Source organism: Zingiber officinale, chromosome 6A (assembly GCF_018446385.1).
Source record: "Zingiber officinale cultivar Zhangliang chromosome 6A, Zo_v1.1, whole genome shotgun sequence".
Taxonomy (NCBI): domain Eukaryota; kingdom Viridiplantae; phylum Streptophyta; class Magnoliopsida; order Zingiberales; family Zingiberaceae; genus Zingiber; species Zingiber officinale.
The window spans coordinates 145,140,175-145,155,158 of record NC_055997.1 but is presented as its reverse complement, the minus strand read 5'-3'; the positions used below and the strand labels follow the sequence as shown (position 1 = coordinate 145,155,158).

General features: G+C 45.7%; 1 protein-coding gene across 1 annotated transcript in view; it reads right to left on the bottom strand.

Moving 5' to 3' along the window:
• Nucleotides 1-13,194, bottom strand: part of LOC121995436 (vegetative cell wall protein gp1-like) — a 44,235-nt gene extending 31,041 nt beyond the window's left edge. Inside the window, exons 1-3 of the mRNA XM_042549177.1 lie at nucleotides 13,025-13,194; nucleotides 12,436-12,874; nucleotides 12,169-12,377 (exon numbers count right to left, since the gene is read on the bottom strand). Coding sequence (XP_042405111.1) covers nucleotides 12,169-12,377; nucleotides 12,436-12,874; nucleotides 13,025-13,194 — 818 coding nt within the window. The remainder of the gene's footprint in view (nucleotides 1-12,168; nucleotides 12,378-12,435; nucleotides 12,875-13,024) is intronic.
• Between the last annotated feature and the right edge of the window lie 1,790 nt (nucleotides 13,195-14,984).

Below are 14,984 nucleotides of genomic sequence, written 5' to 3'. Positions count from 1 at the left end.
GATTGACCAAGTGGCTGCGAAGATGCCAGCGAACTATGAGAGATAATACCAAGTCGACAAACGGATTGATACCTTGCGAGCGGCAAAACGTCAAGCGAGCGACGAGTAAAATCATAGTAGACCGAGAGACACGCGAGATGCTGAGTGGACCGAGAGAACGAGCGGGTGATGTCGAGCGAGTGACCAAGAAAGTGTCGGCCAGTCGATTGTAAAATGCTGACCAGATCATCTACAGAATATCAAGCGTTCAACCCAAGTAGTTTGAGTGTGTGGCTGAATGGACGGCTGAGCGATACCGGTCGGACGACTACGAGAGTGCTGAACGAGCGGCCCGGAGAGTGTCGATTGGACGATCATAAAATGTCGATCGGATTGTCGTAAAATGTGACGGGGTGACCTGAAAATGCCAACCAGGTGACCATAAAATGCCGACCTGACAACCATCAGGATGTAGAGCAAAACAAGCGCGTGGCTAAGTGGATGATCGGGCATAGGATCAGGCGGCCTAGAGAATGCTAACCAAGCGACGAAAAATAGGGTCGAGCGGTCGCCTGGCTAGCTATTGGGCAAACGCCAAGCAAGCGCCTAGACAAATACCGAGCAAGAGACGAAGCAGCGCTAGGCAGGAGTGGAGCCCGAAAACTGAGCGGGAGTATAGCCTGTGAAATCGAATACGCACAGAAACGAAAGTCGTGAGTCGAACGGGCGCATCGCCCGCGAAATCGAATGTGCATAGAAACGAAAGTCGTGAGCCGAACGAGCGCATTACACATGAGTTGAACTGGAGTGTCACCCGTGAGTCGAAGGCGTGTGGAAGCAAAAGTCGTGAGCCACACTGGCACATCACACGAGAAATCGAATGCGCACTGAAACGGAAGTCGTGAGCCGAACGGGCGCAGAGCCTATGAGATATCCTGGTCCGAAACCAGTGGAGATGCTCTTGTTCATGACCATCAACGATAGCTCGACCCCGAACGGGGGAGATAAAATGTTCCGATACGTCCGTGACTAGTAAAGACCGTTCGACCCTGAACGAGGAGGATATGAGATCCGATATGCTGGTCCGAGACCAGTGAAGGCCGCTCGACCCCGAATGGGGAGATAGAATATTCGATACGACTGCTAAACCCTGAACGGGGGAGATAGATGCTCGTGAAGACTGCTCGACCACGAACGGGGGAGATAAATGCTCGTGGAGACTGCTCGACCCCGAACGGGGGATATAGTTGTGTTGGAACCCCCAAAGTTGTTTTGGTGTGATCAACAAGTTAAGTTAGGTCCTGTATATTTTTAACCTTGTGTCTAAGTGTACAGGAGCTTAGGAGCACAGGTAGTCGAGTGGAAGACGTAGCTAGCGAGAAGGACGGCACGCGGTGCGTCCGAGGGACGAGGCGCTGCGAAAGAGTACACCGACGGACGAGAAGGAAGGGTGCGGTGGTTTCGAGGGGCGAAAGCCGGAGCGGAAGATTGTTTGGGGAGCAAGAGACGCAGCTAGCGAGAAGGTCGGCGCGGGGTGCGACCGAGGGACGAAGACTTCGGATGAGTACGCTGACGGACGAGAAGGAAACACGCCGCGATTCCGAGGGACGAGAAGCCGGAGCGGAAGCCCACTCGAGAAGACCGGAAGTTGGGTTCGGGTGAGCCCTTTCCGGATGTTCGAGATCACCCAAGTAAGCGGATCTGGAGTTGAAGACCCGGACCGAGGCGACCAGAGCCGGAGCAAAGGACCCGGACTGAAAATGTCAACCAAAGTTGACTTTTGGGTCCAGGGTGCCCGGAGCTGACCAGGGCGCCCTGAGTTGACTTTTTCCCTAGATCGAGCTTTGACTCGATCTGAACGTTGGGGGATAAAATTTATACCCCTAGGGCGCCCGGAACCCTCAGGGCGCCCCGACCAAGGCTATAAATATAGCCTTGGTCCAGAAACTTGAGAACAACTCAGAGCATTTCATTTCCAACGCTTGTATGCTTCAGTTTTATATTAGCTTCTTTGTTTTGCGCTTTCAATGCTGTAAGAGGATTCTCCGCCTGAAAGAGATACTAGTGCGGCATTCCTTGTATTAACAACCTCCTTGGTTGTAACCAAGTAAAAAATCCTTTTGCCTCTTTCTTTCTTTAGTTTTCTGTTCAATTTATTTTATGCAAGTGTTTTGTTGAAAGTTCGAGAAGGGGGTTTTTGGTTTTGTGGTACTGGGCTATCAACCCCCCTTCTAGCCGGCCGCAACGGTCCTACAAGTGGTATCAGAGCCAAGGCGCTTCAGGAGGACTAACCGCCAATCGAAGTAAAGATAATGGTCGGACCAAGCATCCACCTGCCAAAATACGAAGGGGATTTCGCAACCTGGAAAAAGTTGATGCAGGTATTCTTTACCACAGATTTTGAATTAATTTTAACAATGGAACTTGGTTTTACAGCACCAGAAGGTAAAGAGAAACATCAATGGATAAAAAAGGAGTAGGCCGACTTCGTGGTGAACGGCAAAGCAGAATACCATCTGCTAAGCGTTCTTCCGCCTCAAAAAGTCAACAAGATCAGGAACTACGACTCGACAAAGGAACTTTGGGAGAAGTTCCTTGAGCTGCACGAAGGGACGTCCGAAGCCAAGCTCGCCAGTAGAGATCTACTTCGCAATCAGCTCACCAGCCTGCGACTTGGGGAAGACGAGACAGTTGCGCGCCTGCACTCGAGAATCAAGGAGATCATCATCGGACTCTCTAATCTTGGAGAAAAGGTAAGTAACCGAGATTCGCTAAGGTACGCTTTAAATTCCTTTCCTAGAAATACCAAATGGGCATCATTAGTAGATGCCTTTTACATTTCTAAAGATTTAGAAAAGATTTCGTTAGAAGAATTATTCTCGACTTTTGAAGTGCACGAATCAAGATATGCAGGTTCGAAGGAGCCCAAGAACAACGTCGCCCTCAAAGCTTCAAGAGACGAACCTGAGTCGGAATCTTCTCTCGATGACGAGGAAATGTTAATGATGGTAAGAAGATTCAAGAAACTTTGTAAATCTAGATCTACTAACCATCCGCAGGGGAAAAAGAAAAGGACAATCCGCTGCTACCACTACTAGGAAGAAGGGCACGTCAAGGATAACTGCCCCAAGCTGAAGAACAAGGACAAGGAGAAGGGTAAGAAGCCAATCCAAAAGCGAAAGGCCCTAAAAGCGACGTGGGACGATACGCCGTCGGAATCGGAAATCGAGGCATTCTCCGGACTTACTCTAATGGCAAGTCATCAAGATGACGACTACGAGACAAGTTCTTCCGAAATGAGCATCGAGATCATCGATGAAGGGTGAGCCACGTCAGAAGAAAGCAGCAGTTCAGGGGGAGAAACGAACAACGAGATCGACAAGGTAAGTGAGGTATGATCACTTCCTCCCGATAAACTCTTTAAGTTTGTTAAACTATTAACAAAAGACTGTTGCAAATTAGAAAAGGAGATTAAAAATTTAAAAATAATTTTGTCTAAATCTTGTCCCTTAGAAGAATTAGACAAATCAAAATTAGAAAATGAGAAATTGAAATCAGAAAATAAAGATCTGAAAATTCAAGTAGATAATTTAAAAAATCATGCATGCTCATCTAATTTTAGAAAATTTAAAATTTTAAATTGGTATTATAGATATCACTAGGGACAAATTAGGAATATTTCAAGAAAATATGTACCTAAGAAATATTTAGTTAATCCAGTAGGCTGGAACCTATATTGGGTTCCTAAATCTTGCTTAGTCTAAATTTTATACGAAATTAGCGCTTTCAGTGAGAAAATTAAACAATGAATTTCTCTATGAGGATTTGTCTAAGGAAGTAGTTGTTGCTCCAATAACCAAGAAGGCATAGTATCTCGCCACGACCTGGAAGCCAAAATATTGAAATAAATATTTAATTAACTTACTAATAAAGTATTAATATTAGAATTAATTAATGCTTTAAAAAAAGGGTTAGTCAAACATCCTTTATCAATTTAATTACTTAGAAAAATTTTCTTAAAAATTCTAAAAGATTTATGTTAGATTTTTTTTTAAAATAACTTTTACTTAGAATTTTTTTTAAAATTAGAAAAATTCTCAAAAATTATTTTACCTTAGTTAAAATTTTTTTCCTGAAACTAGAAATTTTTACTTAAATTACTTAGAAAAAAATTTTCAATTTTTTTTAAGTTAGAATTTTTTTAAAATTTTTTAGACTATTTCTGTAAAAATTTAAAAATTATTTTTAACTAAGTTTTGACTTAAAAAATATTTTTCTAAAAATTAATTTTTCAAAATCTTCTAAGTTTTTCAACCCTTAGACTCTTTTTCGGAACCCCATTTTTTATGTGATCAAATGGGGAGAGGAGATAAGTCTAGGGGGAGGTAAACTACAAAATTTAACTTGTTTTATTTTTGCACTTAATTGCAAAGTTAGTTAAGTTTATTTTATGTCTATTTTTTCCCTAGCTTAACTTGGATTGCTCACACCAAAAAAGGGGAGATCGTTGGAACCCCAAGGTTGTTTTGGTGTGATCAACAAGTTAAGTTAGGTCCTGTGTGTTTCTAACCTTGTGTCTAAGTGTGCAGGAGCTTAGGAGCATAAGTAGTTAAGTGGAAGATGCAACTAGCGAGAAGGACGGCACACGGTGCGTCCGAGGGACGAGGTGCTGCAGAAGAGTACACCGGCGGACGAGAAGGAAACGTGCGGTGGTTCCGAGGGACGAAAACCGGGGCGGAAGATTGCTCGGGGAGCAAGAGACGCAGCTAGCGAGAAGGTCAGCATGGGGTGTGACCGAGGGACGAAGACTGCTGATGAGTATGCTGGCGGACAAGAAGGAAGCACGCGGCGATTCCGAGGGACGAGAAGCCGGAGCGAAAGCCCACTCAAGAAGACCGGAAGTTGGGTTCGGGTAAGCCCTTTCCGGATGTCCGAGATCACCCAAGCGAGCGGATCCGGAGTTGAAGACCCGGACTGAGGCGACCAGAGCCGGAGCAAAGGACCCGGATCAAAAAAGTCAACCGGAGTTGACTTTTAGGTTTGGGGCGCTCGGAGCTGACCGGGGTGTCCGGAACGTACCGGGGCGCCCGGAGTTGACTTTTTCCCTGGATCGAGCTATGACTTGATCTGAACATTGGGGAATAAAATTTATCCCCCCCCAGGGCGCTCGGAACCCTCAGGGCGCCCCGACAACGGCTATAAATATAGCTTTAGTCTAGAAACTTGAGAACAACTCAGAGCATTTCATTTCCAATGCTTGTACGCTTCAGTTTTAGATTAGTTTCTTTGTTTTATGCTTTCACTTCTGTAAGAGGCTTCTCCACTTGAAGGAGATACTAGTGCGACATTCCTTGGATTAACAACCTCCTTAGTTGTAACCAAGTTAAAAATCCTTTTGCCTCTTTCATTCTTTAGTTTTCTGTTCAATTTATTTTATGCAAGTGTTTTGTTGAAAGTTCGAGAAGGGTGTTTTTGGTTTTGTGTTACAGGGCTATTCAGTCCCCCTTCTAGCCGGTCGCAACGATCCAACAAGTTGCTTGTGGAGACTGCTCGACCCCGAACGGGGGAGATAGATGCTCTGATAAGCTGATCCGAGACTAGTGATAATCGCTCGACCCCGAATGAGGGAGCTAGACGCTTTGATAAGCTGATCCGAGACTAGTGATAATCGCTCGAACTCGAACGAGAGAGATAGATGCTCTGATAAGCTGGCCAGTGAAGATACGGGTTTAAGGTCACTGCTCGATCCTGGGGTTTATAGTCGCCGTTCGACTCTGGGGTTTAACGTCGCCGTTCGACGGTCTTCAAGGCGGATTTTTATAGTCTCCGCTTCGACTCTGGGGTTTAACGTCGCCGCTCGACGATCTTCAAGGCGGATTTTTATAGTCACCGCTTCGACTCTGGGGTTTAACGTCGCCGCTCAATGGTCTTCAAGGTGGGGTTTTATAGTCGCCGCTTCGACTCTGGGGTTTAACGTCGCCACTCGATGGTCTTCAAGGGGGATTTTTGTAGTCGCCGCTTCGACTCTAGGGTTTAACATCGCCGCTCGACGGTCTTCAAGGCATATTTTTATAGTCGTCGCTTCGACTCTGGGGTTTAACGTCACCGCTCGACGGTCTTCAAGGTGGATTTATATAGTCGTCGCCTCGACTCTGGGGTTTAACGTCCCCGCTCGACGGTCTTCAAGCATAAATCAAACCCGGCTGATCGGTGCGGGAGTCTCTAACAGAGCTCGTGGCTCAGATAGTATACACCCGGTCGATCGGCGCGGAGTCTTCATCAATGAGCTCGTGACTCAGATAATATACACCCAGTCGAACAGCGCGGGGTCTTCGACAATGAGCTTGTGGCTTAGATAATATACACCCGGTCGAACGGCGCGGAGTCTTCGACATCGAACCCGTGGCTCGGATAAATACACACCCGGCCGATCGGCGCGGGGTCTTCGTCATTGAGCCTGTGGCTCAGATAATATACACCCGGCCGATCGGCGCGGGGTCTTCGTCAATGAACTCGTGGCTCAGATAATATACATCCGACCGATCGGCGCGGGGTCTTCGACAATGAGCTCGTGACTTAAATAATATACACCCAGCCGATCGGCGCGGGGTCTTCTACATCGAGCCCGTGGCTCAGATAAATACACACTCGGCCGATCGGCGTGGGGTCTTCGTCAATGAGCTCGTGGCTCAACTAATATACACCCGGCCGATCGACACGGGGTTTTCGACATCGAGACCGTGGCTCAGATAAATACACACCCGGCCGTTCGACGCGGGATCTTCGTCAATGAGCTCGTGACTTAGATAATATACACCCGGTCGATCGGCGCGGGGTCTTCGACAATGAGCCCGTGGCTCAGATAAATATACACTCGGCCGATCGGCGTGGGGGTTTCCGACATCGAGCCCATGGCTCGGATAAATACACACCCGGCCGATCGGCTCGGGGGTTTCCGACATCAAGCCCGTGTCTCGGATAAATACACACCCGGCCGATCGGCTTGGGGGTTTCCGACATCGAGCCCGTGGCTCGGATAAATACACACCCGGCCGATCGGCTCGGGGGTTTCCGACATTGAGCCCGTGTCTCGGATAAATACACACCTGGCTGATCGGCTCGGGGGTTTCCGACATCGAGCCCGTGGCTCGGATAAATACACACCCCGCCGATCGGCTCGGGGGTTTCCGACATTGAGCCCGTGGCTCGGATAAATGCACACCCGGCTTTCGGCGTGGGGTTTTCGTCAATGAGCTCGTGACTCAAATAATATACACTCGGCCGATCGGCGCGGGGGTTTCCTGTTGGAACCCCAAGGTTGTTTTGGTGTGATCAACAAGTTAAGTTAGGTCCTGTGTATTTAACCTTGTGTCTAAGTGTGCAGGAGCTTAGGAACACAGGTACTCGAGTGGAAGACGCAGCTAGCGAGAAGGACGGCACGCTGTGCGTCCGAGGGACGAGGCGCTGCGGAAGAGTACACCGGCGGACGAGAAGGAAGCGCGCGGTGGTTCCGAGGGACGAAAGCCGGAGCGGAAGATTGCTCGGGGAGCAAGAGACGCAGCTAGCGAGAAGGTCGACGACCGAGGGACGAAGACTGCGGATGAGTACGCTGGCGGACGAGAAGGAAACACGCGGCAATTCCGAGGGACGAGAAGCCGGAGGGAAGCACGCTCGAGAAGACCGGAAGTTGGGTTCGGGTGAGCCCTTTTCCGGAAGGCAGAGATCACCCAAACGAGCGGATCCGGAGCGGAAGAACCGGACCGAAGCGGGACTGAACCAGAGAAGCGGTCCCGGATGAAAAAGTCAACTGTGTTGACTTTCGGGGTCCGGGGCGCCCGGAACAGTAATTTTGACCAGATCGAGAATTATCTCGATCTGAACGTTGGGGGATAAATTTTATCCCCCCCAGGGCGCCCGGAACCTTTCCAGGCGCCCCGACCAAGGCTATAAATATAGCCTTGGTCCAGAAGCTTTTCATCAGTTCAGAAATTGTAAACAACACTTGTGTGCTTCCACTGTTTAGATTAGCTTCTGTCTTTCTGTGCTTACACTGCTGTAAACGAGGCTTCTCCGCCTGAAGGAGCTCTTAGTGCGATCTTCATCCTTGGATTAACAACCTCCCCGGTTGTAACCAAGTCAAATTCGGTGCCTCGTTTTTATGCTTTATTTTCTGTTTAATATATTTTTTATGTGTTAGCTTAATCGTACGAGAAAGGGTTGTGTTTGATTTTTCAGGGCTATTCAACCCCCCCTTCTACCCGGCCGCATCGGTCCAACAAGTGGTATCAGAGCCGAGGCGCTTCAGGAGGACTAACCGCCGAACGAAGCAACAAGATGGCCGGATCCAACATCCACGCACCAAAATTCGAAGGGGACTTCGCTAGCTGGAAAAAGGGAATGGAGGTATTTCTTGAAACAGATTATGATTTATTACTAACAATGGAATTTGGCTATGAAGCACCAGAGGGCAAAGCAAGAAATCAATGGTCAAAGAAGGAGCAAGCTGACCACGTGGCAAACAAGAAAGCAGAATTTCATCTGCTAAGTGTACTTCCAACACAAGAAGTCAATCGAGTCGGTACCTACAACTCGGCAAAGGAGCTTTGGGATAAATTCCTTGAGTTACACGAAGGAACATCCGAAGCCAAACTTGCAAGACGGGATTTACTTCGTAACCAGCTTACAAACCTCCGATTTGAAGAAGGTGAAACAATTGCACATCTACACTCGAGGATTCAGGAACTTATCACCAGACTTACGAATCTCGGAGAAGAGGTAAGTAACCGAGATTCGCTAAGGTATGCCCTAAATTCCTTTCCTAGAAACTTAAAATGGGCATCACTAGTAGATGCCTTTTACATTTCAAAAGATCTAGAAAAAATTTCATTAGACGAATTCTTTTCAACTTTTGAAGTGCATGAGTCAAGATGTGCAGGTCCGAAGGAGCCCAAGAATAATGTCGCCCTTAAAGCTTCGAGAGACGAACCTGAGTCGGAATCTTCTCTCGACGACGAGGAAATGGTAATGATGGTAAGACGATTTAAAAATATTTGTAAATCTAGGAAATCTAACCATCCGCAGGGGAGAAAGAAAAGAACCATCCGCTGCTACCATTGCGATGAAGAAGGGCACGTCAAGGACAATTTCCCTAAACTGAAGAACAACGGGAAGGATAAGGGTAAGAAGCCTATCCAAAATCGCAAGGCCCTAAAAGCGACGTGGGACGATACGTCGTCGGAATCAGAAGTCAAGGAGTTCTCCGGGCTCGCGTTAATGGCGAGTCATCAAGACGACGACTGCGAATCAAGCTCTTCCGAAATGAGCATCGAAAGCATCAATGAAGGGGGAGCCACGTCCGAAGAGAGCAGCAGTTCAGGGGGAGAAACCGACAACGAGATCGACAAGGTAAGTGAGGTACGATCTCTTCCTCCTAATAAAATGTTTAAATTCATTAAAATTTTAACAAAAGATTGTTGCAAATTAGAAAATGAAAATAAAGATTTAAAAGCAATATTAGCTACATCTTGTCCGTTAGAAATGCTAGATAAATCAAATTTAGAAAATGAAAAATTAAAATTAGAAATTCAAAATTTAAAAATCCAAGTAGAAAACTTGAAAAACTCTGCTTGCTCATCTAATTTTAGAAGGTTCAATAATTTGAATTGGTATTATAGATATCACCAGGGACAAATCAAAAATATCTCTAGAAAATATGTCCCTAAAAACTTTTTAGTTAATCCAGTAGGTTGGAACCTATATTGGGTTCCTAAATCATGCTTAAATTAATTTTAAAAGTAAAATTAGCTTTTTAAGTGAGAAAATTAAATAAAGAATTTCTTTATAAGGCTTTGTCTAAGGAAGTGGTTGTTGCTCCAATAACCAAGAAGGCCTAGTGCCTCGCCACGACCTGGAAGCCAAAATATTGAAATAAATGTTTAATTAACTTACTAATGAAGCATTAATACAAGAATTAATTAGTGCTTGAAAAAGGTTATTCAAAACATTTTATTTCAATATTCTCAAAAATTATTTTTTTTCTAAGATAAGAATTTTTTTCTTGAAACTAGAAATCTCAGCTTTAATTACTTAGAAAAATTTTCTAAATTTCATAAAAACTTAGATTTTTTTAGAAATACTTTTTCTAAGTCTTTAACCCTTAGATTATTTTTCTTGGAACCCCATTTTTTTGTGATCAAAAGGGGAGAAGGGAAAGTATAAGTCTAGGGGGAGGTAGATAGATTTTTTTTCTTTTCTATCTTTTTGCACTTAAATTGCAATTTAAGTTAATTTACTTAATTCAATTTTATGTCTGTTTTAACCCTAGCTTAACTTGGGTTGATCACACCAAAAAGGGGGAGATTGTTGGAACCCCAAGGTTATTTTGGTGTGATCAACAAATTAAGTTAGGTCCTGTGTGTTTTAACATTGTGTCTAAGTGTGCAGGAGCTTAGGAACACAGGTACTCGAGCGGAAGACGCAGCTAGCGAGAAGGACGGCACGCGGTGCGTCCAAGGGACGAGGTGATGAGGAAGAGTACACCAGCGGATGAGAAGGAAGCGTGCGGTGGTTCCGAGGGACGAAAGCCGGAGCGGAAGATTGCTCGGGGAGCAAGAGACGCAGATAGCGAGAAGGTCGGCACGGGGTGCGACCGAGGGACGAAGACTGCGGATGAGTACGCTGGTGGACGAGAAGGAAACACGCGGCGATTCCGAGGTACGAAAGCCGGAGCGGAAGCACGCTCGAGAAGACTGGAAGTTGGGTTTGGGTGAGCCCTTTTTCGGAAGGCGGAGATCACCCAAACGAGCGGATCCGAAGTTGAAGACTCGGACCGAGGTGACCAGAGTCGGAATAGAGGACCCGGATCGAAAAAGTCAATCTGTGTTGACTTTTGGGTCCGGGGCACCCGGAGCTGACCTCCGGGGCGCCCGGAACGTACCGAGGCGCGGAGATAAATTTTTCACAGGATCGAGCTTTGACTCAATCTGAACATTGGGCGATAAATTTTATCCCCCCCCAGTGTGCCCACAACCCTTAGGGCTTCCCCTGTTTAGATTACACTGCTGTAAACGAGGCTTCTCCGCCTGAAGGAGCTCTTAGTGCGATCTTCATCCTTGGATTAACAACCTCCCCGGTTGTAACCAAGTCAAATTCGGTGCCTCGTTTTTATGCTTTATTTTCTGTTTAATCTATTTTTTATGTGTTAGCTTAATCATACGAGAAAGGGTTGTGTTTGATTTTTCAGGGCTATTCAACCCCCCCCCCTTCTACCCGGCCGCATCGGTCCAACATTTCCGACATCGAGCCCGTGGCTCGGATAAATACACACCCGGCCGATCGGCTCGGGGGTTTCCGACATCGAGCCCGTGGCTCGGATAAATACACACCCGGCCGATCGGCTCGAGGGTTTCCGACATCGAGCCTCGTGGCTTGGATAAATACACACTCGGCCGATCGGCTCGGGGGTTTCCGACATCGAGCCCGTGGCTCGGATAAATACACACCTAGCCGATCGGCTCGGGGGTTTCCGACATCGAATCCGTGGCTCGGATAAATACACACCCGGCCGATCGGCTCAGGGGTTTCCGACATCGAGCCTGTGGCTCGGATAAATACACTCGGCCGATCGGCTCGGGGGTTTCCGACATCGAGCCCGTGGCTCGGATAAATACCCACCCGGCCCATCGGCTCGGGGGTCATCGATCGAGGAACTATGGCAGATCATATAACTGAAAGAAAATATAACGAAAAAACTGACCTGCCGACCAGCAGAGGATCTGACTCAGTTCCTCGACTCCCGAATACCCGTAGAGTGAGGAGAATATAATATATTCATCGAAGCCTACCGAGGTCATGAGAATGGCAGAATTTTCCGGCGTTGTCCATCTTCACGTTCCAGATCAGGTGTGTTCCCACAGACGGTGCCAATTTGATCCTGTCGGGAAGCTGAGAAGACGGATCTGCCGGTGTGACGTGTCTGGAATGTTGACCACATCTCCCTGACCCGGATGGTGAGCTGTCTTCTATGTTGACCAAGTCATCAGAAATCCTCCGGTCGACGCTACCTGCAGCCAGCAACGGGGTTGCCCCGGTCTCTGGTACCTCGATGGTCGAGGCAGGTCCCGCGAACATATAAGCAGTCGAATAATAGAGGCACAATGAAATAAATATAGTGTGAGTACAATGATGTACCCTGGCCCCGGGGGCCGCCCTCGGATGGATCGGTAAGCTGATCGCGGTACTGACCAAGTAGTCGCGACCCTGACAAGCAGATGGATGTGAGTCAGCTGAGGAGCTGGATCTGAGGGCGGCGACATGGAATCTGATGCAGTCGGGGTCCAAAGAGACGACACGTAGGAAGGATGTGATAGCGGCTCGTAGGCCGTCACACGGCACGCAGGCTGTATAATGTCACTAACTCAACGGCTCAATGGTCGGAACACAAAGCATAATACAAACCATGGAGGTCGGGGGCCGGCTAGTGGTTGTCACTGGAGGTGACATCAGAGGTGGGAACCGGTGGAGGCGGCAACAGCCGCTGTAGGCGGTGATGACAATCGCTGGAGGTGGCTGCGATGGCAGTGGCGGCAGCCGTCGCTGTAGGCGGCAGTAGTGGCTGCTAGGCCTAGCGATGGCGACTGCTGGACTCAGCGGTGGTCGCGGGACTCGACGGTGGTGGCGGCTTCTAGAGGCGTCGCCGGCAATCCATGGAACAGGTGGCTCTGGCCAGAGGCGAAGGCGTTGCCCACTGGAGCCTGCAGCACTTGCTGGAGGCGTAGGCACCTGCTGGAAGGGGCGGCGGCGACCACTGTAAGAGATGGCGGTCGACTGAGGAGGTGCCTCGTGGCTATGGCAGCGCTGGAGAGGAGCGCGAGAGGATGAGAGGAAGAAGTGGAGGCTAGTGTAGCCAGTGGCTCGAGAGAAGGGAAAGGCTACAGTGGCACTGGAGGCGGGAGGAGACCCCGACCGCGTCTACTCGGTGATCGGCCCTTCGCGACGTCCTCGACCTCCCTGGCTTCTGCTGGCGAGAGGAGAGGAAAGGGCTGACGGTGGCGGAGGTAAGCCCAACAAGCCCTCCTTCCTGGTGGTGGCGGCCTCGCGAAGAGGAGAAGGAGAGGAGCAGTGGATGAACAGTATTTCGTAAAATAAAAAATCTTTATCATGTAAAAAGGCCAAACTGCCCTGCTCTTTCTCCCTAATCACTTGCTTTATCCGCATCAGCAACAATTTGCAGGGCGACGACTACTTGAAGTCTCTTTTTTTGGATGGATTATTAAAAAGGGTCGAGTCTTGAATAAGATTGTTTGCACATTTAAAAGACAATATTGAAAAAAAAAAAAAAAAACTTAATAAGGGGCGATTGATATGGTGTTAGAAGTTTTTCATTCGTCGTCATTGTAAATCGGAAAAGTGCTCGCGATTGATAACCCATCAATCTAGTAATTAGTTACACGTCCATTAAAAAAAAAAAATCCAATACTCGCACTGTAGCAAGATCGAATTACGAATACTAGGGTGATAACTTCCGCTACACCATAATCTGGGCCAATTGCCTACACATTCCAGCTCGCCGTGGCAGTGACGTGGGTATTCATTAAATCTACGCTGGCCACGAATTTTCAGTTCCGTTGCTTAAAATATCTGTAATTAATGTATTATTTTATTTTTAAAAACGTCATGTAATCATTTTTGCTACTGTTAGATTCTAAGAGATCTATTAAAAAAATTATATTTAAATTTAGACGGATTAAATAATATGATTATAATTAAAAGTGTAAAAAATATTGGGCAGCTTGCGACGTGATCTAAGTGAGTCTTTTACCCGATGAGGGTTGACCTTAACATATATATACGACGAGTTGAGTTGAGTCAAATGGAGACAACTTAATTTAACTTGGGCATGACTCAATCTTATGTCGGGCCAAATTTGATAGACGCCTAGGTTAAGTACGATCCCTAAGTCATCTTCTCAGGGCGCGCGGTACGATAATTAAGAAATAGGATGTTATCGATCTTAGAATCAAAATTCAACGCATCCGAATATACTTTTCTTCATGCCTTAATCACTTGTACTAATAACTAGTAATCATCCGTGTATTTAGGAACGAATTAACGGAGACACTAAGGATAAACGAATCACCTTATGTCATACAAGTAAAATCCTTGAGTCGAGCATAATTTTGTATTGTTTCATCCAAGCATTTCAAAATATTAAAAAATTTAAAAAATTATATCTAAAAATTTTAGATCATATCCATCCAAATTTATATTTGTTTTGCCTAAATTTAATTTGAATAAAAAAATTTATATCTATTTTGAATAGGATGAGACATTATTTGATTATTTTTTATCAAAATAAAAGGTACACTTAATATTAAAAAACAAAGGATGATTTTTTTTAAAAAATTTTGCCCTTAAAATTTTCATAAAATGTGAATATACCCAAGGTCCTTTCCGAATAAGAAGTCAAGGCTCAATTAGCATAAGTAATAACTCTATTATTTTATAAGCTAGTACCCGTACCAGTTCTTTTAAGGACTTGTCTTGTTAACCACTTTGTCATAGTAAAAAATAATTAATTAATATAAAAGTAAGTATCAAGCAATAAGATTAGACTCAAATTCTACTATCTATCTTCTTTTTTAAAAATAAATCACAATTACCTTAGCTTCAACATTAAATTCACATAATTAAATTTTACATAAGAAAAATATAATTAAACAAGCATAAAAGACTTATGTTATATACTAACCTCTACAATATAACCAATGGCCTAAAACTACTATGATCTCTCTTTAGTTGGCTATATAGAGATACAACAAAACCAATATAAACGAATTGACTTTTACAACATCCCAACAAAACAATGGTAACTTATAGAATGTTCAAGCATCAAGAATATTAAAATTAACATTTAGTTGTAATATGAGATCGGACGAGATACTGATTATCTACATAATATAATATTAATAATAATAATAATAATTCCATTGATTTAACTACGGAAA